Here is a 27752-nt window from a genome sequence, read left to right as displayed (position 1 = left end):
CACTTGAAATGGGCCAGCGTCCCTGGCTCTCTGAAGCAGCAAGTCCCTGTCCCTATAGTGCAGTAGCTTGATCACCACCGGTCGGGGAGGCAGGCCCGGCTTGGGAGGTCTGGCCGGGACCCGGTGCGCCCGCTCCAGGGTGAAGAAAGGAGAAAGTCCTTCCGGGAGCAACCACCGATCGAAACCAGTCGTCTAAGTATCCAACCATATCTCCACCCTCTTTTTTTTCCGGCAGGCCCACCAGGCGGACGTTGTTGCGCCTGCTGCGATTTTCGGCGTCCTCTGCTCGTTTTTCAAGCGCTTGTATCCTGTGCAGTGCGTCCGCCAGCTTCACCTCCACCGATTTATGAGCCGGGACCAGCTCTTTCAAGGCGTCTTCTGTGCCTTTGACTCTGTCTTTCAGTTTAGCGTGGTCCGCGCGAAGGATCCCCAGCCCCGTTGCCACCTGCGCAATGTCTTGCTGCAATGCCTCCTTTGTTGCTCCTATGGCCTCCAGGATGCGGTCCTGAAGTTGCTGCAGGTCGGCGGGGCCCGGCACGATGCTCTCCGGTGGGTCGGAGCCGGTGGCCCCCTCCTGTTTCCCCCTGGGTTTCCCCATCGTGCCGCCGCGCTAGCCACTCGTGTTGCTCACCAGCACCAGTGGGTCACAGGTAACCTCTCAATGGGGTGAGTACTCGGCAGGGATTCCCCCCGTGTTAGTGTACCTCCAAGCCGGAGTTCCAATGCAGCCGCGGCTCTCCCGGCAAACAGTGCACAATGGTCAGGTAGCCACTCAGCGCGTAGGCGCTTCTGCTCTCCCCTCACAGCCCCCACTACGCCCAGGGGTCGTGGACTCGAGGCTCCCACCAGCAGGGCGCCGGTACTCCCAGCTCGGCCCCCAGCGCCTCAATTTTCCGCCAGGCAGCAGTCGCACAGCAGCTCGACAGGACCACCAGGTCCTCCCACCTCGCCCCTCCGTGCCACTCAGTCAGTTTTACCCACCAGGAGCGTGTCTCAGCCTTCCAGGCACCGCCGGCCGCAGGGCCTGTTCCGCCAAGGCGTACCGTACCACCGCTTACCCGCTCGGGTCTCCGGTCCCCAACAGCATTAGCGCCCAGTGGCGTCTCGTCCTTCTCTCCGGCCTGCGTTCAGCGTGAGGGCCCCTCTATTGAGGCCCGCGCAGTCTATGGCGCCCGTGAGGGCCAGTTCGTTTCTTCGCTGCACTCAGCTGGCACCGAGCTCTGGCAGCACCCCCAGGGCGAGGTAGGACAAGCAGGCCCTGTGTGCATTCGTTCGCGGCACTCTATCCAGGCAGTTCGTTCCCGGGGATCTGGGCACGTCCTACAGCCCAATTCGGTCCCCCCGCATCCTCTTTCTGCAGGTGTTAGTGCTCCTTGACCGCCCCGTAGCCTCCCGCTGCCACGGGCAGAGCCCGCACCGCTCCGCCGGCCCGGGGTTCTTCCTCCGCGCCTCTCAGCACCGGTCCGCTTGGTTACAGTCACGGGAGGCTCGTGCGGCGTTCGCCAGCAACACCAAGGGGCCGCAGGGTCCGCTCCCTTTTTTTTGTTTTTTGTTCAGGCCCTCCGCCAAGCCAGGACCCCTCCTCTTACTCTGCACCGTCCTCAGGGCCGCCTCGTCGGTGTTTCCGCACGCCAGCCCCCTCCGCCGCTACTTCCTTGCACCGCCGCAGCCCCCGGCACGATCCGAGGGCACTCCCGGGTCTAGGAGCTCTCCGAGGGCGCCACTGCTCCGTCGCTGCTCCCCTCCACTCGTAGACCAACAGCACTCCCCCAGGTCGCCTCGGGCCGCTCCTCGCCTCGCTGTGCCGTGGACCACCTCGGGGTCTCCCAACCACGAGGGGAAGCCGACGAGGCGCTGTGCTCTCCTCCGTTATCTGCGGGGGGGGACGCCAAACTGCCCCCCTCCTCCCAAGACTGCAGGCCAACCGGCGTCTTGCGGGTCGATTGGGGCTCCCGCTTCAGGTGAGCTCCGCGACTCTTTCCAGCCCCCGGCGACTCCTCACTCGCCACTGGCCCAGCCTTAGTCTTTCAGACTAGATGTTCGTGCCCCGACTCCCGGTGCCTCATGCCATGCCGTAGTACCTCTCAGCACTGCCGCCGCACTGTCCTCGCCGCACCGCGCCCCTCCGCCTCCGTCATCATGGAGCCCGCTGGCCGTCTCAGTCACTCAGGTCTTCCGCGACCGACCCCAAGTCGGCCTTAGGCAGCTGCCCAGCTCCCCGTTTACGCCGCCATCTTACGGAGCCTCCTCCGGCCCGGTTCGGCGTAGGCGCCCGCCGGCGTCACGATCTGAGGTCTTTCAGGGCTCGCCGCACCAGCGTCTACATGCACCGGGTGGTCCACCGCGCTCTCCAGGGAGCGCCCCCCTCAAAGCCCTGTCCCACTTCCAAGGCCGCTCGTCAGCTCCCTCCAGCAGCTACGGCATCCGCCATCTTGTGCTCCTGCGTGTGCCGGCTCACGACCTCTGCTCCCGGCCAGCTCCCCCCCGGCCGGCTCCGTATGCTCTCCCAGGGGTGCCTCTGTTCAGGATGAATACGGGGATCGGGCGCGGAGCTCCGAGCTCACGCCGCCATTCCCTCTGGCGTCCAAGCCACGCCCCCTACAGTGGTGACATCCTTGTTCAGAAATGCGACGGCAGCAGCTCCGACGGCTGCGGGCTTCTTGGGGGATGCGAGGCGCTTTCCTCGATGCGGTGCAATATGACAGTTCCAGCTGTGGACACCCTTGTTCAGAAGTGCAACGGCAGCAGCAGCGACGGTGACACGCTTCTTCCTCGTTGCGAGACTCTTTTCTCGATGCGGTGCAGTGCGACAAATCCAGCGGCGACGCCCTTGTTCAGAAGTGCGTCAGCAGCGACGGTGACACGCTTCTTCTTCGTTGAGTCACGCTTCCAGCTCCTTGCGAGACGCAGTCCCTCAGAACGCCCAAAACAGCAGCAGGCACTTCCAAAAGAACTCTGGGGACCTGGGGGTTGAAGTCTGTTGCTCCTGAGACTACAGCAGGAGGTAAGCTCTTTTCCAAACCCTTGGAGATCCTTCACAAGTTGAAAGTAAAGCACACAAAGTCCTTTCTCCTTCCTTTGGCAGTCAGACAACCGCTGCAGGCCAATCCCCTGAGCAGCATTTCAGCTTAGGACTAGTCTCTCCTCAGTTTCTTCAGGTTCCTCTCCTCAGTAAAGGTTTCTTCTTGTGGTCCAAAAGTGATCTAATTTCTTGGGATCAGGGTCCCAATATTTATACCCCAAAATCCTTTGTTCTCTGAGGGGCCTTTGCCCAGTCCAAACCAGTTCTGGGGCACTCTGTTTACATGACTCCTTCTTTCCTTTCACAGTGCAGGGCACAGGAGGTGGGGCCAGCATGGAGGGAAAACACAGCCCTGGAGCACTTTGTTGACATGATTTATTCTCTTCTTTCACAGTCCAGGGCAGAGACATCAGGCACACCACTGGGGTGGAGCCAGCACTGTGGGGGACAGGCACAGTCCTATTCAGGTCCCAGGTTCAACTCCTCCCTCCCATCCAGATGCAGGTCTCTCTATTCACCACTGGGCGGACTCACTCTGTCTCCTGGAATACCCCAGCCCTGTCACTCAAACTGCAGACAAGGAATACACAACCTAGCAGAGGCAGGCTTGGATAACTAGACAAGAAAATACCTACTTTCTAAAAGTGGTATTTTGAAACACAGAATGTTAAAACCAACTTCACTAAAAGATGTATTTTATCATTCTGAGTTCAGGCATACTAAACTCGAATTTCTACCATGTTCTCTGAGTCAGTTAGGATTATAAAAATGTAATAATCTAACTGCCCATTCTGGCCTGTGGATAGTGAAATATTGAAAATAGTGAAAAGCGAAAATGGCTTTAATTCACTATTAGGACATGCCACACACATCAGGGCTTGTCCTACCTTATCCTTAAAATGCACCCTGCCCTTGGGCATATCATAGGGGTGTCTGATATGAAGAAACGGGAAGGTTTAGGGACTGGCAAGTGGGTGCACTTGCCCAGTCAGCATGGCAGTACCATACTGCACACAGGCTCTGCAATGGCAGGCTTTAGACACATTTTACAGGCTGCTTCTGTGGGTGGCACAACCAGTGCTGCAAGCCCCCTAACAGCATTTGGTTTACAAGCCCTGGGCACATTCAGTACACTGTACTAGGGTCTGACCAGTAAAACAAATAAGCCAATCATGGAATCACTAATTCATACATTAATTTATAATAGGGAGAGCATATGCACTTTATCACTGATCAGCAGTGGTAAAGTGCCCCTAGTCTTAAAACCAACAAGAACAGGTCAGACAAAATAGAGGAGGAAGGCAAAAAGTTCAGGGATGACCATGTAAAAAGGGCCAAGTCCAACAGATATGCATAATGTAGATATTGAAACTGAATGAGTCAGAACAGAGCACTGCGCATCACCTGCCTAACTGATTGGAAGCACTAGTTGCATACCTTGTTTGGGAAGTCCTTTACTAGTGCCATCTTCCACCCGTCTCGCAGTTTCTTGGTCTCCCCAGTGGTGTACTCCCGCAATGTGAAGTATAAGTAGGTGGTGGTCCTAATGGAATTCTCTCCAGTTAAAGCATCTTCCAGCGGGGCCCCTAAGAATAGCAGTTCAGGTTTAGACCCCCACGTCCTCCGCATCACATCTCCGATGGCCGAGTACAATAGGAACTGTTCCGGTCCAGTCCATATTCCAGTGCCAGCTCATTAAAGGTGTGTAACCCTTCGTTGGACACCACTTCCACCCAAGATCTAATCCCTGCTTTTTCCCTACCCCATGTGTTGTATGTTGTCCTCAGTCCGCGCATTGTGGCATTGCCCATATCAGGAGGCTGGGCACGTTGTGTGTGTGTCTTTCACCTACACAGGCATACCGTTTCCATATGTATCGGGCCGTCCAAGGTAACACTGTCAAAGTTCTTGGGGGGGGGGGGAGGAGTCTATGCACAAGGGGTTGTCCCTCCAGTTCATTCAGGATCCCTGTATGTTCAAGTGACCCTACCCCGGCCAAACATAGAATCGGCCACTGTAATTGGCTGCTACCTAATCTAGCTGGCAGCACTTAGTCCTCCCTCTTCCAAGGGAGCATACCGGTGCCCCATATTAAGTTTGTCAATATACCCTGCAGTTCTCCAAATAATGACTTCCATATGGCCAATGGAATGGCTCAGAAGAAGTACAACAATCTGGGCATTACCAGCATTTTGGAGATGCTGATCCTGCACATTGGCGACTGCTGCAACCCGGTCCAGAAAGGGGAGTGAGCGACGCATGGAGGCCACGGCCCTCCCAAGTTCCCCTCCTTCAGGGCATTTGCCTCATATATACTTGCATCCCCAAATACTTGATGGAGTCGAACTGCCGGGTCAAACCTGTATTAGGCAGTGCCTCCCTCTGGTCATCCGTCAGAGGCGTCAAGGCGAAGAAACAGGACTTATCCCAATTGATGTGGAATCCTGATATTGTCCCAAAATCGTCTAGCACTGTCATAACTCCCGGCATCACAGTAGGGTCTGCCTTCAAGTACAAAAGCTTGTCATCCGCATAAGGGATATGATCTGGGGATGTCCCAATATCGCAAGACCTCACTGCTGTGCATCTTCCCTTGGCAAGAATGCCAGTGGTTCCATTGCCCGGGCGAACAGCAGCAGTAATAGAGGGAAGCCCTGCCCAGCACTGAGAAAGGGTCCAATATTACTCCCTTTGTACGTACTCGGGTGACTGGCCTAGTGTACAACAGGGCCACCCATCTAAGGAAGGGTGGTCCAAACCCCATGTGTCTCAAGGCCGCCATAAAATATTCCCATCCTAGGTGTCAGGCGTCTTTTCTATGTCAAGGGATGCAGCCAAGCCCACCATCTCTGTACACCTCACCCAGTCCATAGTGTGAAATAATCGCCTCAGGTTGAGGAATGTGTTACACCCTGAAACCGTTCTGGTCTGAGTTCACTAATGAGTGAACTACCTCAGTCAGTCGATTGGCTAAGATCTTGCTGAGAACCTTGTAATCCAGATTCAAAAGATATAAAGGGTGCTAGGATGTTACATTCAGAGGGTCACAATCTGTTTAAGAAGCACAACTATCACTGACTTGGTCCATGTTTACAACTGACTTTTTCCTATTACAGTACTCCATGAATAAGTTCAGCTTCTTTTGGAGGCCTATTTCCGTCCTATCCATGACAAGGTCATCTGCATGTAAAAGGCATACAATTTGGGTGCCATCCATTTTTGAGCTGAGTCCCTTCGATACAGGTACTACAGAAGGTAAATATGCAATAAACACAGAGAAAAGCAAGGGTCCAACCCTTTACTGATTGCAAACTTCCTTCAGTATCGACGATTACCTGAGCCCAATACTGAGTGCAGATTCTTTATAATAATGAGGAGAATGTTCAACTTTCCAATAGACATTTACGATCATCTGAGTCGAATGCTACTCGAAAATCAACAACGCAGGAAAATAAGCTACCCTTTTGTTCCACAGACATCAGTGCGAGCTACCACAAACTAAAGCAATGGTGTATCGTGGAATATCCTTCCATAACCCCCCCTCCCCCTTCTAATGGGACAATATTGTGTGATTCTGATCATTCCTGAAGTCTCCCTAAAATCGGGGGGAAAAATCACCCACAAAAGTAGATTGGTCAACCTATATGGTTTTCAATGTTTTGTCAGCATAGTACGGCGCAGCGGCCAAGATGCGGGCTCGGTAGCTGGGGATCTGGGTTCGTGTCTCGGCGTCGGCTCAACAGCCTGTGATTCTGGCCAAATCACTTAATCTCCCCATGCACATGGACAGCGCCTGGACCCTCACGGGTGACTAGCTGTGCTATACAAATCCACAAACGTAACTTTTTTTAACCCCATCCATGCTCATGACGGAACTGTTCTGTCATGAGCGTCGGTTGGCCTGTGCTCATGACGGAACCGTTCCGTCATGAGCCAGTTGGCTCATTAGAATGTTCAGCACAGCGCGAAAATTCGCGCCGCGCTGAAGCGGTTAAAGTATTTTTTACATGGTTGGCTTACTTCAGCTGCATGCCGTTTTATCAGGCCTTTTTTACCCATATGTTAAACCATATTTATGATGGGAATCTCCATATTAAATGATAAATTCTTACTTGTAATACAGATTTAAGCCCATATAAGAGAATCACAAAACTCTACAAATATTAAATTAGGCAGTCTTTGAGCAGTGTATCTGGGATAATATTGTATGTTTGTATCATGCAGTTAGATATTCTCCAGATTTGACACTTACCTTTGGCTTCTGACCTTTGTAACTTGTAACTCTCTTGCAATCCTCAATAAAAATTTAAAATGTTAACCATTTAAGTTTAGGTTGACATTAGTCTTGTTGTGAGGGAGAGCTGGACGATCCAGGCCTCCCCTACTTTCTCGTGCCCCTGAGGGCCAAATCCAGTTTTTGTGTATATATATAGCAAGAAAATGATGGCCCGTGAGTGTTGTGGTTTTAAGAATATAGCACCCTAACATTCAACAAGCATTAGCAAAGCCTGCACGTCTCTCCTATGCAGGAGCTATTTACTTTGCTAATATCTTTCAGCCATCTTGCATACCAGCATGCTGCTGTTCAGCAAGGGTAAAAGTTAATGGCTTAGAGGAGAGTGGAGTGTGATAGAGTGGAATGGTATAGAGTGACATACAGTGGAGCGGGGTAGAGTAGAGTGGACTGTTGTAGTGCATTCGCGTACTGTGTTGCAGCGTCATAGAACGTAGTGGTGCAGATTATTGCATAGTAGAATGCAGAGGAGTAGAGGCAGTGGTGCAGTGTGGAGTGGTACCAAGTACACTGGCGTAGAGTACAGGGGTATATAGTGCAGTGGTGCCCTGTGGCATAAAGTAGTGCAGAGTAGAATACAGTGGCATAGAGTGGAGTGGCGTAGAGTGGAGTGCTGCATAGTACACTGGCATAGAGTGGAGTGATGCTGAGTTGAGTGGCATAGAGTGCATTGACGTAGAAAGCAGTAGTGCACAGTGGAGAGATAGACTTCAGTGCTACATAGTGGGAAGTGTGGCTGAGTAGAGTGTCGTAGAATGCAGTGGTGTAGAGTACATTGGTATAGAGTAGAGGAGAGTTGAGTAAAGGAGTGTAAAGTGAAGTGGTGTCTAGTAAGCGGTGCAGGGTATAGTGCAGCACCGTAGAGTGAAGTGATGCAGAATAGAGTGGCATAGAGTGCAGAGTAGACTGGCGTAGAGTTAAGTGGTGGAGACTGCAGTATTACAGAGTGGAGTGCCGTAGAGTGCAGTGGTGCAGAATGACATGGAGTACAATGGTGCAGAGTAGAGTGCAGTGACGTAGAGTTCAGTGAAATAGAGTGCAGTGGTGCAGAGTAGATAGGGTGGTGTGCAGTGGACTGGCCTAGAGTGCAGGGGTGTAGACTTGAGTGATGAAGAGTAGAGTGCATTGACATAGAGTGCAAAGTGACCTAGAGTGGAGTTGTGCAGAGTAGATTGTAGTTTCCTAGACTAGAGTGGTGTAGCGGGCATTACGAAGAGTGCAGTGGTGTAGAGTGCATTGGCATAGAGTAAAGTAGTGCAGAGTAGAGCGGCGTAGAGTGGAGTGGCGCAGAGTAGAGTGCAGTGTCATGGAGTAGTGTGAAGTGCAGTGGTGCAGAGTAGAGTGCAGTGGCATGAAGTGGTGCAGAGTGGAGTGATGTAGAGTGGAGTATGCATGGTGTGGTAGCACACTGCCATTACATACAACACATCTTCAATTGAAATTACCTTTACATTTGCACAGACATACAGTTTACTCACAAACCTATACAGAGCACAAATGAAAATGGTGGACATGGCATCACCTAAGTGTATTGGTTTGCTTTGATCATATTGACGTTTTTGCTTCTAGTACACTTCAGAATTAACAACAAATGTGTTTCATTTGTGCGTTCCTAATTCTGATATTTTCGGAAATACTTGCAAAGTTCATTTAAATTGTGTGTACGAAAAACAAACCCTTTCCTACTCAGTATCCAGCAAGATTGTCTCATTAATCCTCTCACTTTGAAGCCGGAGAAAGGAAAGTAAACACCAAGCTCACCCTGAAAGACAGAGCCTGACATTTGACCGCTGTTGTTAAAGGCATAGCAATTGTGACAAGATAATAGCAAGATGTATAAGCCTGAGTACAGAAAAAAGCACTCGTAGAAGAATACAAGGGCAGTTGGTGTGAAAATGCTTTGCCCCTTGGGAGGGACGATCTCACTGAACAGCCTTAAACAAATTTAGCTAGCAAATAGGAAGCCAGAAAATGTGAGTAACAATCACAAAGCCAATGGTAAGCATGGGTGGAATGCGTTTCCAAGGAAGCTTTCTGAATCTCCTGAAGATGTCTTTAGTGGTAGGCTTCAACCTAACAAGAGTGACCGTGCAGCAGCTGCACTGCCTTCTTTTAATAGTGATGTGGTATCTCATTTACTTGGGTTAAGCTGCCAGTAGATAGAGGAATGTCAGTGGTTCACTTCTGAACTCTAGAAATCTGAAGCCTGAAGTGTTGAACGTTCAGTTTTGCTTTTTCATTCTTCCCTTCTGTGGGACATTACTTAATATTAATACAAATTGCAGTGTATATGGTGTAAGACCTGGCACTGTTGGTGTGGGTGTCCCTACCACTTTTTGCTGTTGCCTCATGTGTTTTTGCTGGTTATAGATGCTTTGGGTCTGTGCCATTGCTGTCCAGTGCCACAGTGCTAGTGCTTCATATGGTAAATTGATCTATGGATTAGTGACTCCATGATTGGCTGGTTTGGTTTACTTGTCAGACCCTAGTACAGTGCCCAGGGCTTGTAAACCAAATGCTGCTGGTGGGCTTGAAGCACTGGTTGTGCCACCCACAGAAGCAGCATGTAAAAGTGTGTCTCAGGTCTGCCATTGCAGAGCCTGTGTGCAGTCTGGTACTGCCATGTTGACTGGGCAATAGCACCCACTTGCCAGTCCGTAAACCTTCCCTTTTCTGCATATTGGTCACCCCTATGGTAGGCCCAAGGGCAGGGTGCATTGTAGGTAAAAGGTAAGAAAAGCCCTGATGTGTGTGGCATGTCATAATAGTGAATTACAGCGATTTTCGTTTTTCACTATTGCAAGGCTACCTGTTCCCAATAGGCCAGAATGGGCAGTTTGATTATTACAGCTTATAATCCCAACTGACGCAGGGAACTAGGTAGAAATTAGAGTTCAGTATCCCTGGACTCAGAATGATAAAATACATCTTTTAGTGAAGTTGGCTTTAACATTCTGTGTTTGAAAATACCACTTTTAGAAAGTAGGTATTTTCTTGTCTAACTACCCAAGCCTGCCTCTGCTAGGTTGGGTATTCCTTGTCTGGAGTTTAAGTGACAGGGGCTGGGGGATTCCTGGAAACAGGGTGAGTCAGCACAGGGCTGAATAGAGAGATCTGCATGCAGATGGGAGGGAGGAGTTGCACCAGGGACCTGAATAGGGCTGTGCCTTCCCTCCACAATGCTGGCTCCACCTCCTGTGGTGTGTCTGATGTCCCTGGCCTGCAGTGTGAAAGGAAAGAATAAATATTGGGACCCCGACCCAAGACCTTTAGATCATTTTTGGGAAACAAGAAGAAACCTTTGCTCAGAAGTGGAACTAAGGAAGAGACTATCCCTAAGCTGAGTGCTGACTGGGGAAATTGGCATGCAGTGGTTGCCTGACGGCCAAAGAAAGGAGAAAGGACTTTGTGCTACTTACATTCAACTTGTAAAGGATCTCCAAGGGCTTGAGATAGAGCTTAACTCCTGCTGAAGTTTCAGGGATAACAGACTTCACCCACCAGCTCCCCAAGAGTTCTTTGTAAGTGCCTGCAGTTGTGTTGGGCTTTCTGAGGGACTGCGTATCGCAAGGAGCTGGAAGCGTGACTCAAGAAAAAGAAGCGTGTCGCCTCTGCAGCCGCTTTAATTGCATCACTGAAGAAGGGTGTCGCCGCTGTCGATCTCCTCACAGAAGCGCCTCGCATCACGGGAGAAGATTGTCGCTTTAGATGCCGCCGTATCATTGAGAAGCATGTCGCAGCCGCTGTCGTCGCATCACTGAAGAAGGGTGTCGCCGCTGCAGCTGTCGCATCGCATCGCCGAAGCGTCTCGCACCACCGGAGAAGAGTGTCGCCGTTGCATCACCGGAGAAGCATGTCACAGGGCCTGTCGTGGCTCAGAAGAATCGTTGTCGCCGCACGGCCGTCTGGCGTGCACGCATCGTGTTGCATCAAAGAGAAGACACCATTTTTGTTTCATCGCACCGGATCTTCATCGCATCACGACGCTGCTGGTCGCATAGCCACGGAATGCAGTAAGAAACCGACGCATCACCTCCCCACGCCGAGAAGAACCGACACATCCCCAACGCATCAGTAGGGACCCGACGCATCACCGTTCTTGCATGTAAGGAACCGACACATCACCATCCCTGCAACACTTTTGTTGTATAGCGTTACACATCGAAAGGTACATTGAACTCAGTGTCGCATTTACCATCTAAAGAGATCTAAGCTAATTCTACCATTTTTAAAGTACAGAATTGTGGATTTTTGTTGTTTGTGGTCTTGTGTTAAGTCTATATAAAATACTTATTTTTATACTACAACTTGTGTGGTGTCCATCTGTAGTGTTGTCACTGGGTTACCTGTATGTGTTTACAAATGCTTTACACACTGCCTCTTAGATAAGTCTGTCTGCTCTTGCCAAGCTACCAAGGGGGTGAGCAGGGGTTATTTTAGGAGTGTACCCCCTTACCCTGACTAGATGCAAGGATCCCTATTTGGTCAAAGGTACCTACCTCTGCCAACTAGAGACCCTCAAATCTAACATAGGGTAATTTCCGTCATGAAGCTCAAAAGCGGAGACGTTTATGACGTTTTAATTTCTGAAGTTTAATATTGTGATTGAGAAATAGTATTGCGGTAAGTAACTTTTATTTTGGGGCAGCATTAAAGGATATTGGTACATAAGTTCTGCTTCCTTTTCTCTTCTTCTCTGCAGCCGGTGATCTTGAGCCAACAGCGCGAGGGTCCTGTTGTCTTAATGGGAAGTGGCCTCAGTTTTGCTCAACAGAAAGTTCTAAGCAAGCTTGGTGGAGTCCTGAAGGCGGGGAGGTGTACCGAGTTTAACAACACCGGTAAGGATTGCTCATTCGGTTATTCATTGTAGTAGAAATTCACCCTGGTTAAGAGTTGGTTGACATAATAGGGCTGTGCCTTCCAAGTTGCTGTGCCATATGTTTAAGTTTCGCCAATATGTCTACTATCAAAATGACCAATCTAGAATCGTGACATAACGTTTGCTGCTCAATAGATCATTTGTGACGAATAATTTAATTGCATAATCATAGAGCCTAAGGCGCACTCCTTTTCTCATTTTTTAAATTTTGCCAGCCATTCTCAAATGGCAGTTTCGAAGTTCTTTTTTTTTATTGTTGCTTAAAAAACTTCGTTGGCTTCTGTAAAATGGTTAACGGTGTATTTCCGTAGCCACTTTAAATTGATGTACCATCTGTTAATTTTAGCAATTTAATAGGACTTTGTGCATGAATCCTATGGAAACACTTCATGTGCTCTGGACTGCCACCTGTTTCCTTCTTATCCATTATAAAATCGTGTATAAATTATCACAATTGCTCGTTGCCAAATATATTGAAATGTATCTTACATGTTCACATGGCACTAGGTGAAACTCAGCAGCAGAAAAGATGGGAAACGTGGACTGATATGATTATTTGATTTAAAAAATATCTTAGTTTATCCATTTTGTTAAGTTTTAAAAGGCATACTGGGAACTTTGAACTAATTTCTTTCCATGAAAGTGTAACACTGAGGTGAATAACAGAAAATGTCATAAAAATGAAAGTTAAAATCCTCAGTTTGATTATAGTGAGCCAAAGTCAGAATACTAAGATCACACGGGCATTGGGGCTGTAAAAGGAGCCGTTTATAGAAATGGGGTAGACAAGATTGGAAAGGGAAACAAGAAAATGTAGCGCAAACATCAATGACACAAAATCTAAATCCACAATAAAATTACAGTGAACTAAAGTCCGAATTCTAGGATCACAAATACATTGGGGCTACTTGCACGCCCTAGCACACATAATATGGTTATCAGTTTACATTGTTCATAATAAAAAACATGGCTCATTATTCTTTTATACACAACTTCTTAGGATTTAATTTTCTTTCCGTGGTTGATCCAGCCAACACGTGTTTCTTCGTCCGGGATTGTGACCCACGACTTACCTAAGATCCTTCCTGCCGGTTATACTTCCATCCCAGCCGTGTTTTGGGCAGGGAATCGTTGTAGGATAGCGAGTCCTGATTTCCAGGTGTTCCTAACACTCATGTGGGTTCGCGTGGTGTCAGAAATTTTGTATTAGGACAAGACTCCCATGGCGAGGAGGACGTTTTCTTTTGGTTTTTCAAAAAGAAAATCACGCTTTGCAAATTTCTTTTTGAAAATACAAAAGAAAACAGTTTGGTGGGTGGCCCCATTATTTTGACGGAGCCATGCACCAAAATTCACAGAGCATTGACAGGAACTGTCATGATGGTGGTTCCTTCCAATGCTTTAAGAAATGGCGGTCAGCTGGGCAGTTATTTCCAAATTTGGCAGGCTGTCTACAGCAGGCCCTCTGGTCTGGGTAACATGCCTTGCGTCTATCAGTCTGCAGAACAGAAGGACTGAGTGTATATTATCAAATAGTTTTCCATTTAAAAATTTTCAACCCGCTATTCAACTTGCACCTGTTTAATATTTGGAGGTACGGAATGCCATGTCATAAGTGCAGTTCTTCATGTCAATTTAAGTTTACATGATTGTGGAAATCAGTTTCAGTATTCATAAGAAACAACTTAAATAGTAAAAAATATAAAAAAAGTAAACAAGAAGTCTCAACTTTATAGCCCGTGTCCCAGGTCACAGAGAAATACTCTATTTTTTTCAATCCTTGTGCTTTACCTTGGCAGTACGAACACTGGGCTGAGTCATAACTCATACAATATGAGCACCCATACCTAGTATAATGTTATGTTCAGTTACTATACCCTTCTGTCACCTTCAGTGCATGTGCTGCAAATGTGTGTATGGTCTCTGTTGGAAATGGCCCTTTCTACAGGGTCTCCCAAAAGTTTGTCTTCCTCCTCCCCTTTTTGCTAAATTCATATTTGTTGGCTTCAGGACTCCGGGCACTTTACCATTGCTAATTTGTGCTAAAGTGCATATGCTCTGTACTCTAAACATGGTAACATTGGCTTATTTAATGTACTCGTAAGTCCCTAGTAAATTGCACTATATGTGCCAAGGGCCTGTACATTAAATGCTACTAGTGGGCCTGCAGCTCTAATTGAGCCACCAACTTCAGTAGCCCTTTAACCATGGCTCAGGCCTGCTATTGCAGAGCCTGTGTGGTGTGCAGTTTAAACTGCCATTTCGACCTAGCAAGTTAACCTACTTGCTAGGCCCAGACTTTCCCTTCTATTGCATACTAGGCACCCCTAAGGTAGGCCCTAGGCAACTCTATGGGCAGGGGGTACTGTATTTAAAAGGTAGAACATGTATATTTGAGTTTTACATTTGTTTTTCACTACAGTAAGGCCTATCTTTCCCAAAGGTTAACATTGTGATTGCCTTAAAACATATTTTGGTGTAATTTCCAACTGGGAAAAGATAGAGATTTGTAGTTTGGTATCGCTGGACTCACAATTTAAAATCACATCTTATGGTGAAGTTGCATTTTAAATTATAAATCTGCAAATGCCACTTTTAGAAAGTTGCCATTTACTTACTTTACCCATTCTGGGTCTCTGACTTTCCTTGAATATACGTCTGAGTTGGGTGAAGCTGGGCTATGAGCATTCCCTCTAGAAAGTCACACAAAGTATCATGTGATGGACAGGTAACATACCCCTCTGTTTCCTTCTTTGTATGCGCTGCACATTTGTGTATGGACTCCAACACTTTGTCTGCAGTTCTATAGTATCATAACCTCAGTGTTGGTGCTCATGTTGGTTATGCCAGGTTAGGCCTGGACGCAGAGGAACACACCTCTGTGTTATCATAATAACACCAGATACTTTAATCAGTCTGCCATCTTTAGGCCCTACCGCATCTCAGCACTACCCTTCTTTTGGCCAGGCTTTTAGCGAGTACAGAGAATTTCATACATGACTTTAGAACATCAACAACTTCACCTACCAGAGTCACTGGAGTGGTGACGCGGATACCAGCTCATACTCTGAGCGTTTGAAAGAGCCCAAAACACCTTAGCCCAGTGTTTCTCTGTCAAGACATTTTCATGCCAAATGTATGAAGTCTGCCCCAGTGAGTCAACGCCTCCTACAGTCTGTTTCCACACCCAATCCCATATCCCCAAACCCTTGTGAAATGTAATGACATCACTGTCGAAATTTATAATGTATTGTCCTATGGTGTCCATTTAGGGATATGTTTGGGTTTGCATGCAGCAGCACTGCCACTGAGCATCTATGATTGTGTGTTCTATATCAGTTACCAATTATCCCTGCACCCCTCTGTCAATAGGTTGCGTTTATTCCAGATTTAGGATGTGCAAGCAAGAAATTAGGCCCCTTGGTGTTTAAGTTGAGATCATAATGGAGAGTGAGCATAGCTTACCCAGATTTGCAGAGAAGGACACATACATCTTTGATAGGGTATCTTTGAGCCTGTAATGTAGAAATATATCTAGAGGGGCCAGATTGCCCCATTTTCGAAATACTATAGAGACATACATTTTACATCTCTTTCCAAATCATCGTACATAGTTGAAAACTATCTAGTTCTTTAACCACCTCTGGTTCCGTAGGAAGCCGTAATTGTAGTTATCAGGAGTATTGTCAAGTATATCTTGCCCTGATTGCAAAGTCCCATTAATCTGTGCCAGACCCAGCTGATGCATGTAGCAATATTGATTTCTTTTACTAATCTGCTGAATATAATTTTCTAGAACTAAGAGTGTGGTTTATCAATCAGTGTTGATAATAGTAGCATTTTACGCCTTTGCCATTAGGTAATACAGCTCAAAGTTGAGGGCTGAGAATCTCGCAGTTTTATATGGCTCCGTGATTTTTCGTCAGCTGATCTTGGCTTGCTTCCCAGCCCAGGCCAATTTTAATAATAAGGATCTCAGCTGATCAAAACCTTGTGAGTAAGAGCGATAGGGATATTTTTAAACAGATACATCAATTTATTTATTTATGACTTTATATGGTTTTTAATGACCTGTGTTCCTCATGTATCGCACAGGGGCTTGCTTCCAGGTTAGTGGGATTTGTACTGCTCATTATGAGTAGTTCATGATACAATTGGCTTTTTGGACCAATTGACAGAGTTCCAGATTGACCCTCGTAACCTACAAATTCCTGTGTCAGGGGGCTGAGGCTAATGCCTGGGTGCCTGACTAGCAGCATGATATTGTCTGCATACAGAGAGAAGAAGCTCAGAACAAAACTCCTGGCTTTCCGCCTCAGGAGTAGCACAATAGTAAAACATATCGCGGTGGCCTTGATCCTGTTGGACCTGTCTGCCGCATTCGACACCGTCAACCAAGTGATCCTGCTAGAGAGGCTGAGAGCGGCTGGGGTTGATGGCTCAGCCCTGATTTGGTTCCACTCTTTTCTCAGCGACAGGAAACAGGCTGTATCCCTTCCCCCTTATCAATCTGCCTTCTCCCCAGTCCATCACGGTGTACCCCAGGGTTCTTCTATCAGCCCGATTCTCTTTAATGTTTATTTACTACCACTGGTCTCTCTCATTAAATCACACAACATAACCACAGTAAACTACGCAGACGACACCCAGCTTATTTTTTCCTGGGAGGGTGAAGACTCTATTACTTTAGAAGCATTCCACGACTGCCTGAGAGATACTGCTGGCTGGTTACACCAGAATTCCCTCCAATTTAATTCCTCTAAAACCGAGGTTCTGTTCTGCCCAGCCAGCCGCATACCTCGCCCTCTGCCTGCTGGTTTCTGGCTTCCAGAAAACTCGGACAATCCGTCACCTGTGGCCAGTGTTCGGAATTTGGGCGTCATGCTTAATAACAAGCTGAGCATGGAAACACAGGTTTCGAGAACAGTTGCCACCTGCTCTGCCCTTATGCGATCACTACGCAAAATCCTGCCACTACTTCCACTATCCGCTAGAGCGCAGATAGTCAGGTGTACCATTCTTAGTCGCATTGACTATTGCAATGCTCTCCTGCTTGACTCTCCCTTGGTACTACTGGACCGACTCCATCGTGTCCAATCAGCAGCAGCCAAACTGGCCCTTGGATGGACCAGAAGATCCTCAACCAAGGCTGCTCTAGCCGAGCTGCACTGGCTTCCCTTGAAGCAACGTATTGCCTTCAAGTCTCTTTGCTTGGTCTTTAAGGCATTACATGGGCTAGGACCTATCCCTTTACAACGGATGTTCACCTGGTATACACCAACCAGGGCTCTTCGATCCGCCACCGCTCGACTTGTAACAGTACCCAGATTCAAGAGAGCTAGGATCGGGGGAAGATCATTCCGAGTGGCGGCTGCAAAGCTCTGGAACAGTCTGCCCGCCGACATCCGCCATACTTCACAGCTCCTGCCTTTTTAGAAAACTAATAAAGACTTGGCTTTTTCCCTAGAGTCCCTCCGTCACTACTAAACAATCTTCCACTATTTCTATCTTAGGAGTAGCCACCCTAGCGCCAGGATGCCTGCCAGGCGACAGCTGCGCTCTATAAATGTTTTAAATTAAATTAAAAAAGAAGAAAACCAAAAGCATTCAAATTACAGTCCCCTAGTTGAATAGTGTTCCCTTAAGAATATAGCAAGCAGATCATTACCAGAGCCATATTGTGCAGATCTGCTTTGCTCCCCTGGTCAACGTGTGTGGTGTAATTCCTACAAAAATACTATACAGGATTTGCGCGTTCGGACAGCATATACAGTAGGATTGGTGTCAAACTGACTCTGTACACCCCCACCGGGTATGTTAACCTTCTGTATCAGCTAGCTCACAGTGCAACTAGAACCTCCTCTTACCGGGGAGAGAATAGTTCTTGGCAACCATGGAACATGACAACCCTGATCCCTCAAAACCGTGGAAACAATATACTACCTTTTGCTCAGTCACTTTTGCTTACTTAGTCTGTCTCAGAGAGATACACAGAATAAACAGGCTGGGCATTTTCAATAAGTACTTATTGAACAGTTGTTATTCTAGTGTAGAATAGATGAGCTGCAACAACTGTCAGATGATTAGGATGGTATAGCTCTACCATCTTGCAGTAATCATGAATACATACAAGTATATCAAATACATGATAATAAAAATGCATACTCCCACAATGCCTTCCTAACTAGATGTATCTAAGTGTACCTAGCATGTGCGTAGGTCTTAAGCCAATAATTCCTCTAGGATTTAGTCAACCCCATTTCCTGAAGTGAGAGACTGTGGAACCCCGTCCTGATCTCGAGTTAGACACCCCGCAAGGGATGTTAGACCACGGCGAGCTGGAGTGTCTGCATGCAAGAACCTCTGCAGCTCTGCTCAGTGTGTCGGCTGGGAAGTCTCGGTATCTGTTTATGCTGAGCAAGATGTGATATATATATATACCCATAGGTCTCCCCAGGGGTCCTACCTCGCGATGTTACTGTGTCGGCCTAAAGATGACATTGGGCATGAACTTTATACATAGATATTATACAGGAGATGGTAGTCCCGCTGTGCTTCCAAGAAACCTCATGCTTAATGTATTAGATTCGAACTAGGCAAAACCTACGTTCTGAATGCAGTGTTGTATCTAGGTAAAAGGTCAGTCCATGTAAACCGTTACAATTGTAATGTAGGGAAGAATATAGGTGAAGGGTGACAATGTTACCGGGGGCTATATTAGGGTAGCTATACGTAATATAACACGTGAACCCGCTCAATGTGAGTCTATTCAATCTAATTTTAGCCACAGGGACCCTGTATACCCATTTGATTTAAATAAGGAATACCATCCACATCCCACCTAATACAGTGAATACAATGGTGCACTCAATCAAATCTAAAAGTATGGCCACGTCCAGTAAGACGACAGCTGCACTTAGCTCTTGGCAGAACTTTTGAATAATTGCAAATAGTCTATGTAGATTACAGGTTGTAGATCTACCCAGGATAAATCCTGAGTAATCTGGAATGACTGACCATAATATTGCTATAATCTTGGCCAGGATTTATTGTCTTTGGTTGAAAGAAAGCGGATGGTATGGATGGGATGGTTTGTATCTCTTTTGGGTCTTGTCTGGTTTCAATAGGGTGATAATAAGCACTTGTTTAAATCCGCAAATGCAAAACTGGAGGTCGCTCATTCTCCTCCGTCGTACCCAAGAAATGGAACAACCTCCCTCAACATATCAGAGCCTCCTCCACACTTCTTGTGTTCCTCAAGAAGCTGATGACCCTTCATAGAAGCACCTTGAGACCAAGCACCTTGCCCAAGCACCTGGATAACCTCTCGGGTGATTGGTGCACTATGTAATTCAACATGCCATAACAGGGAGTGGCACAGGTATATCTGTATACTTCTTATAAAAGTCCACAGACCTACGATTACTGCTTGGAGCATGGCCACTAATCTTACTTTTCGCTGCTGCCTTAATTTCAGTGATGCTCAAGGTGCCTCCAATTGCACTATATCTGTGTTTTCTAGCAACACCAGGGTCTCTCTCTCTAAGTAGCTGGTAACCTCTTGTGCATGGTTTGCTATGCAAAAGGAAGAAAAGCTCTGTGTAGTATGTCACAAACTCCCCAGTGATGCCCTCCTGGGCATTTCTCTCCTTATTCCCATCTGTATGTTTCTGTGCAATGTCTCCCATGGCTCACTGGGCCTGATCAGTCTGGCTAGTGTCCTGCTCAACCATACATTTCACCTTAAGCCCGATTGGCAGCATATTTTCCAGGACTCCAATCTCTCTGTCAACTTTGTCCTTAAATCCTGGTAGCTTTTCTTTGGTTTCATATATCAGTTCAAGATCCCTAAGTGAATTCTGAGTTGGGATAAGCGAATGGACCTTGTTACGCATGAGGTTTTACTGGACATATCCTACATACACGTTTAAAAGCCTCCCAAAGTATGGGGTGCCTTTCTATTGAACCCATATTGTGCTCGGCATACTCTTCAATGACTGCCCTTACGTTTGCTGTTGTGTGGTGAACTCCATTGCCCACAATTCACTGAGCCCTGAGCAGGAGGGGCTTCCACGCCATTGTGCTTCATAAGCTCTTTCATCTCCCCGTGGCCTGGGGCATTTGCTTTTGTGTGGGGGTACTACATTACCCACAATTCACCGAGCCATGAGCAGGGGGAGGAGGGGCTCCTACGTGCTTCACGATTCAGAAGTGCTTTCTCCTCCCAGCGGTGTGGGGCACATCTGCGCCCGTCTGCAGTCCAAGGAGACTGGGCTGGGCTACCCCATCCAGGTACTGTGCTTTCAACCTTTTGGCCTGTCTCTTGCAAACGCTTGTTAGTGGCATGCACAGTTGAGATTGTGACATAGTTCCTGGCCTCCTCTGAGACCTCCTCTGAGAGCTCTGGTACCTCTCCTGTGTGAGACCTTTAAAGTCTTGTTTTTTTGTCCATTTCTTCTTTTTTTGAGGCGGTGATCCTACTTGGTAGTGAAACCATTACCTTCTTGGTTCAAACGTAGGGAAAAGAAATCTGCATGCTCAAAACATTCTACAGACTCTCACAGCAGGACAAGTCGACTCCTTTCTTATCTGTGCTGTAGGGGTAAATACTAAAGAAATAGATCTGGCTGAGAGACGATTGCCGTTGGACCTTGTCGAACTGTTATTTGGTCAACCCACCATTACTTTATTTGGTCAACCCACCATTATCTGCCCAAGGGACATTATACATCAGTCGATTGCAGGCCCTACCTCATCTTCTATGGACCAGTGCAGTCATATTGTTTCTTTAGTTTACTACATTTGAAACACTCCATGCGATAGCGCTCCCGCTGTAGATACCGGGGTCGATATTGGACCACCAGCCAAGAGGAAAGTGAAGCTCGAGGAACCCCAGTTTTTATTTTCTCATCTTCAAGCTTGGAACACAAGCGAGCCAAGTCGTCTACCCAGTTCTATCAGCGCATTTAGCCGGGAATCGGACTGGGATGTGTTATTTGTCGAATTAAGGTCTATGATCGAGACATGTATCATCAGCCCATTGATTGAGCTAATAGGTGCTCTAGCGAAAGAAAGAGCTGGCCAAACTGTCTACCCTGGGGGTGAATGGGGAGTTTCTCAGGTGTGTAGAGGTGTTCCACGCATCCTACTTTTCCTGCCAACCTTCACCATTCTCAGTGCTTAATTTGTAACTAATTAAGTGCCAATGCCCTTCTTGGAAGGCTACTGCAGCCTGCACCATCCATTGCCCCTGCCAGAGCTGCCATTGACAGTAGCAACATAACACCTAAGCATCGACATCCTACAAATTTGACATTTCAGATAGTGTCCGGCCACAAGACGCTATAATAATGGCATGAGAGGCTGGTTTTATTCGTTTTCAGTGTATATTGACTTTGTGTTCATCTCAAAATTAAATAAGAAAACACCACCATGTGGTAGGCTGTCCGTATAGCCGGTGCTGACAATTAAGTGCCAGTGCTGAGCACCGGAAACCACCGGCACAAATTAAGCACTGACCATTCTGTGAGTGAGACTCCTCCATGGATGTCGCTGCTAAGTCACGCCTGCCACAGTTCAACACTGCATCAGCTGTTTTCTTGATTCGGGCAGGGGAGGACCCAGCTGCCGCATTAGTAGTCAGGCAGGGAATTCAGCAAAGGCGGGACGGGGTGAAACTGTTCCTACGGCTTTGCCCCCACCGAGGAAACCAGGTGTTATTAATTTGTCACCTGATGCTTGACCTTCCGTAGCCATTCTCAGGAGCGTCCCACCACTAGGCCCTGATGCATCTGAGACAACTGCTCAGTTAAAGAACATGGTGTGCCATTGGCTCAGTGAGTATGCTAACTTTAACATTTGGGACTTGAAAGATATTATGTTGGTAAGGTGAGTGGGATGAATTGGCTCTACTAAAAAGAGTTTCCACAGGGATTGTGTAATCATTAACTTTAGGCATCTTGACCTGGCACGTTACATTCTAAGCCAAGGTGGGCTTGGCCTGCTTCAGGGGTTGAACATTGGTGTTTTACCACTTAGCTTTTTTGATCAACCTCCACCTATAGTACCTGACCCTCGATTGGTGGCCCCCTCACAAAGAGATGGAAACCGCATTCAAAGCTTGTTACGGTGTCCAACCACTTTGCGCCATTATCAGGCCTATTTGAGATGGACTGACTACACATTAATATTGCCCCACTGAGAGTTCAGTACAAGGAAGGGCCAAGGACTGATGTAAGAGCGCAACAAGCACCAGGTGGAATGGCACCACAGTCCTCTACTTTTGACCTTGTGTGTTGGAATATTACTGTGTATGCAGCGAAAGCTTCTGAAAGGGATTATACAGATTACATAGACAAATTAGATGTTAACATGTTCCAAAAATCCTGGGCATTGAATGATATTGTGTGGGAGAGCTTTCTTAGCTTTTGCTTGTTAGTTGTTCCCTCTCATTCTTGCAGACTGATGGTAAGGTTTTCTCCACTTCTGCTCTCCGTGTTCTTTCCCAAGGTTTTGCCGATTAAACTTTCATGATCTAGCATGCAGGTAGTTTGGGTTTTGCACTGTGATACTTTTACTACTTTTTAATCAATTTTTATAATGCATTTAATCAAGCGGAGAAAGCCAGCAGTGTTGTGACTCTGTTTAATGTCATTAGCCTTCTCAGACAGAAATGCTCTTTGGTGCATAATTGTTTTAGAATTATTCTTGGTGGTGATTTTAACTCTAAAATTGTCACGAGTCTCATTTGGCTCAACCCTTTCTCCCTTAAGGATGAGTTTTATCACCAGCAGAGTGTGGAGGGGAAATTGTACATAGGAAGTTACGTGATCGCGAGATCGTCCATTACATTGAAGTCACAGGGGTTGAAGTTAGTCACCTGCCTTCATTGGACGGGGTAGGGAAACACGATTGATTATATTTTCATCTCTTCTTCTGCCCCCGATTATTGAGTCTGGATAACAGTGGATAACTGTGCTAGCAGGGGCGGCTTTAGGCTCATGGCGGCCCTGGGCAGGGAGCGTAGGTAGGAGGCCCCGGAAGAGGGGGTCCGGACGGGGCGGAGTGCGGAGGCCAGAGGCCAGTGAAGAGGGGGCCGCCATGCAAATATGTATCCATCCTCAGAGGAATTTTATATTAAGGATATATATTGGCGTGGTGGCCCCTGGGGTTTGGTGGCCCTGTGCAGGTGCACAGCTTGCACATGCCTAAGGCCGCCCCTGGTGCTAGCGATCACAACCCCTACACTCTGATATACAGAGTACCGAACTCTCTTCTAACTATACAGGCCCTATAGGCGCCAGGGCGGTGGATAAAGGGCTGTGCCTTAAGTGGTGGGCTATCGACTGTAATTATTTATTCATATGGCTGGTTAGCTCTGACAGTGCCCTCTTTCTTAATTCATTGTTGATTGAACCTACGACACAAGAGGATAATGTGGATGCATTCATTATACTGGGGGAAAGTATTAAAACATTTATTTTGATTCCTTCTGTTTTCGGTCTGAACATGAAACCGAGGTGGTTTAATAGTACTTGTAAAGCTGTAAATAAGTGCCTAAGGGCTGCTCTTAACAATCCTCCCAGAGATAGGGGTGTTAAAGTAGTGCTTAAAGCAAGGTAGTAAGAAATTAAGACGGATAACTGGAGCAAATTAACTATTGCGCGCTTAACGAAGGATACAGGAAGTTTGTGGAAGATAGTTATTCTGGTGACCCCCTTGTTAGACAGAAGGATGATTTAAGCACTACTATCTCTGCCGACATGTGGGTGTCGCATTTCAAATCCATCTATGGACATAATTCTGTTTTTCATATTACGGCGAGAATTCTCTCAAGTAATTCTCTTACTATTTAGTTTTGTGTTGTAAATGAAGAGGACTCCACAAACAGGTAAGTAAAGCAGGAGTTTTATTGCAGCACAGATGAAGGTAGGTCAGCCCCCAGTCCAACCAGAGCTCCAACTGCCAACAGGGCGAAGGAGCGTTCCAGAACTCAGAACTTAGGTAAGGATCTAGAGTGCTGGCCAGAGAAAGAAGCCAAGCACTGTACAACATATCTCCCCTCGTTGCAAGGAAAGAAAACACATGAAAAGGAAAACATACTAGTGCACATAGTCATTCAGGTACGTGGGAGGGCGACGAGAGCGAGAGCTCCTTAAACCAACGTCAGCCAAGGAAGAGGAGACAGATGCAGGAATAGAAGTAGAAACAAGCGAAGCAGGAGCAGAATTAACCACAGGGCCCCTATGATGTGTACGCAAAGAGGTAGAAGCATCACCACCACCCACCTCCCCCCGTTCAATTGGCAAGGGCATGGGCAGGGCAGAGTTACCAGAAGACAGTAAGTATCCATTACAACCATCATCATGAGCTGGGAGCAGATCATCAGAAGAAAAGTCTTTGCGTTTCTGGTAGAGGGCCACCCTCCGGTAATTCCAACTTTCACCGTTAGCCAGAACAATGAAGTGAGGGAAAACTCTCTTGACTTTGTAGGGACCCCTAAACTTGCTGAGGCCTTTCGCAAATCTTCCTGGCTTAACTTTAACCAGGTCACCAACAGAAATGGGCAAGGAAATGCTGTCATGAATTGCAGGGACATCGCTATTAGAACTTTTCAACCATGCGGGGTTCAATTTGCCCACGGGCGTGCGACCACGCATAAGTTCAAAGGGAGACTTTTCACCACTCTTATGGGGTGTGGAGCGGTAAGCCCATACTAATTCCTGGACACGCTCTGTAGAGAAACAGCCAGATTCTACAAACATCTGAATTACACCCTTGACAAGGCGATTCACCCTTTCACATATGCCATTGCCTTGTGGATTGTAAAGACTGGTCTTCTGATGTCTGATACCACACTCATTCACAAAATCAGTCATCTTCAAAGACGTGAGTTGAGTCCCATTGTCTGAAATGAGAACAGAAGGGTATCCCTCATTGATAAAAGTGCTTTTCAGAAACTTTATGGTGGCATCAGTGGTGATTTCCTTTACAAAGTGTACACACAGCCATTTAGAGAAACAGTCGATTAAAACAATTGCAAAACGATAATCAATAGGCAGTTCATTCATAGGTCCTATAAAATCAATGCACACACTATGCCAGGGAGTATTTTCAAAAGCAATTTTTTGCGTAGACTGAGAGCCCAAGACTTTGAGGCGTTTCTCCCCTTCCTTGCAGAAACCACACCTCGTAACACAATCCACTGCATCATTGTCGATAGAGGGCCACCAAAAGTTCAGTTTAACGCGGCGTTGAGTGAGACTTTGACCCAAGTGCCCCTCATGAGCCAAGTCTAAAATCCTTTTCCTTAATGAAAAGGGAGGGACAAAACGGTCACCTCGCACCAACACATCTTTACCCTCCAAAGAAAGTTTGTCCAAGATCTTTAGAAAGGGTCTGACTGAAGGACCAACAGTACTTTCTCTCCTAGTACCATTGGAAATAAGACCGATGACAGCCTTCAAGGTCAAATCTTCAGCCATGCCTTTAGACCATTCATCACGAGAAAACGAACCACCGCCCACTGATAAAACATCCTCCATTACAGCAACCGCAAGATCATCAGACGGAATCCCAGAGTCGGAATCAATGGAGGGAATGGGAAGTCTAGACAGACAGTCCGCTTGGACATTCCTCCACCCATGGACAAATTCGATCTCACACTGATAATCCTGCAAACGGGAAGCCAGTCTCGCCAATCTCGGGGAACCTTTACCAGCCCCTCCAGGAGCTAACACATTCAACAGGGGTTTGTGGTCTGTACGCAGGACAAACTTGTAACCCCATAGATAAGTTCGAAAGTAACTTGTTCCCCAGACTGCGGCAAGAGCCTCACGCTCTATTACCGAGTAGTTAGACTCAGAGGAGGACAGAGGTCTAGACGCAAAAGCAATGGTTCTCTCAGCGCTACCATGCCTTTGTAAGAGAACCGCACCAAGGCCAATGGCACTGGCATCAACCATGAGAATGGAAGACCGAGCAGTGTCAAAAGGGGTGAGAACATTGGCCGATTTAAGTTCTCCTTTGATAAGTCTAAAGCAGGATTCATGTTCAGGGGTCCAGTTAAATTTTACGCCTTTTTTTAGTAAGGATCTCAGGGAAGCAGTCTTGGATGAGAAGTCTCTTACGAATTTCGAGTAAAATTCTATCAAGCCCATAAAGGACCGAAGCTGATCCTTGTCAACTGGGGAGGGTGCTAACTCAATGGCTTCGAGTAAATTTTTCTTGGGTTTAATACCCTCTTCAGATAAACAAAATCCTAAATACTCAATTTCTCTCAATAGAAAAGCACACTTTTCTTTTCTTAGAGTCAACCCAGCCTCATCCACTCTGATTAACACATCCTGTAAAATTTTGTTGTGTTCCTGTAGGGAATTACCATAAATCAAGATATCGTCTTCAAAATATAGTACTTTATCAAGACCTTTAAAAACTTCAGAAACAAGTCTCTGGAATACGCTAGCAGCTGAAACTAGTCCAAAGGGTAGCCTGGTGAATTGAAATGTGCCCTCACTGGTGATAAAGGCAGTTAAATGCTTAGAGCTTTCGTCCAAACAAATTTGATGATAGGCATGTTTGAGGTCTAACTTACTGAAGAACCTTGCTCCTTTGAGGGTTGATACTAATTCTCCTATGTTGGGTAGGGGAAAGACATCTGCCACGACACATTTGTTGAGGGAACGAAGATCCACACAGAACCTGATCTTGTTGTCCGGTTTCTGCGAGATCACAACGGGCGAAACCCAAGGGGACGCCTCAATGGGTTCTATAATTCCCCCTTGAAGCATCTCTTCAAGAGTAGCCTTGACCTCATTTCGCAGGGCAAAGGGCACTCTCCTTACTTTGTGTTGTACAGGTGAGCTGCCGTCCTTGAGAACTATGCGATGTGAATAGCCAATGAGTTCACCCAACTCATCTCTAAAAACGTTTTTATATTTAGTTAAAATGACTTCTAAGGATGGAGTTTCAACAATAGAAATGGGGTTATCAGATCTAGGGTCAACCACAATGTGAAGATCATATTGGTGGTGACGGCCTAAGATTGCCGGACCATCAGCAGATTGTGGTATATAAATAAATAATACCGGATCTATTTTTGAATGAATGAATGAATAACAGATAGCTCAATAAAATAAGAGTCAAGATTCGAGGTAGTAGGAGTTTCTGCAGGTTTATTACAGCATAAGGACAGGATCAGGACAACCTGCATAGGATGACCCAGCAGGACAACTGGGGCCCAGCAGCTGCCGGGGCTTGATCTGGGATGAGCGCGCTAACATTTAATAACAATACATTGACTTATATACATAGCGCAAACACATAGCATTACATTGCAGTAGGCGTAACAGTGGGTGGAGCAGAAGGCGGGACGCGTAGCAGTCGCGAGAGATAACAGTAAAAGTAGGTATAACTGGGAGTATACATAGACATGTGATGCAAACGTAACAGAATATGTCATGAATGGGGCGGAAACATTGGAGGGGGCTACCTAAGGAGCCGGGACCTCTAACCTAATGGTGCGCGAAAATTGGCAATGGCGTGTTACTAGGAGAAGC

The 27752-nt window shown here is 46.9% G+C and overlaps 1 protein-coding gene across 1 annotated transcript in view; it reads left to right on the top strand.

The window, feature by feature from the left end:
* BARD1 (BRCA1 associated RING domain 1) overlaps positions 1 to 27752 on the top strand; it is a 581961-nt gene that overhangs the window by 485957 nt on the left and 68252 nt on the right. Inside the window, exon 8 of the mRNA XM_078680597.1 lies at positions 12019 to 12154. Coding sequence (XP_078536723.1) covers positions 12019 to 12154 — 136 coding nt within the window. The remainder of the gene's footprint in view (positions 1 to 12018; positions 12155 to 27752) is intronic.

The sequence above is a fragment of the Lissotriton helveticus genome, chromosome 3_1 (genome assembly GCF_964261635.1).
Source record: "Lissotriton helveticus chromosome 3_1, aLisHel1.1, whole genome shotgun sequence".
In the NCBI taxonomy this organism is placed as follows: domain Eukaryota; kingdom Metazoa; phylum Chordata; class Amphibia; order Caudata; family Salamandridae; genus Lissotriton; species Lissotriton helveticus.
The sequence above is the reverse complement of the archived record's forward strand: the minus strand, read 5'-3'. Positions and strand labels throughout refer to the sequence as shown.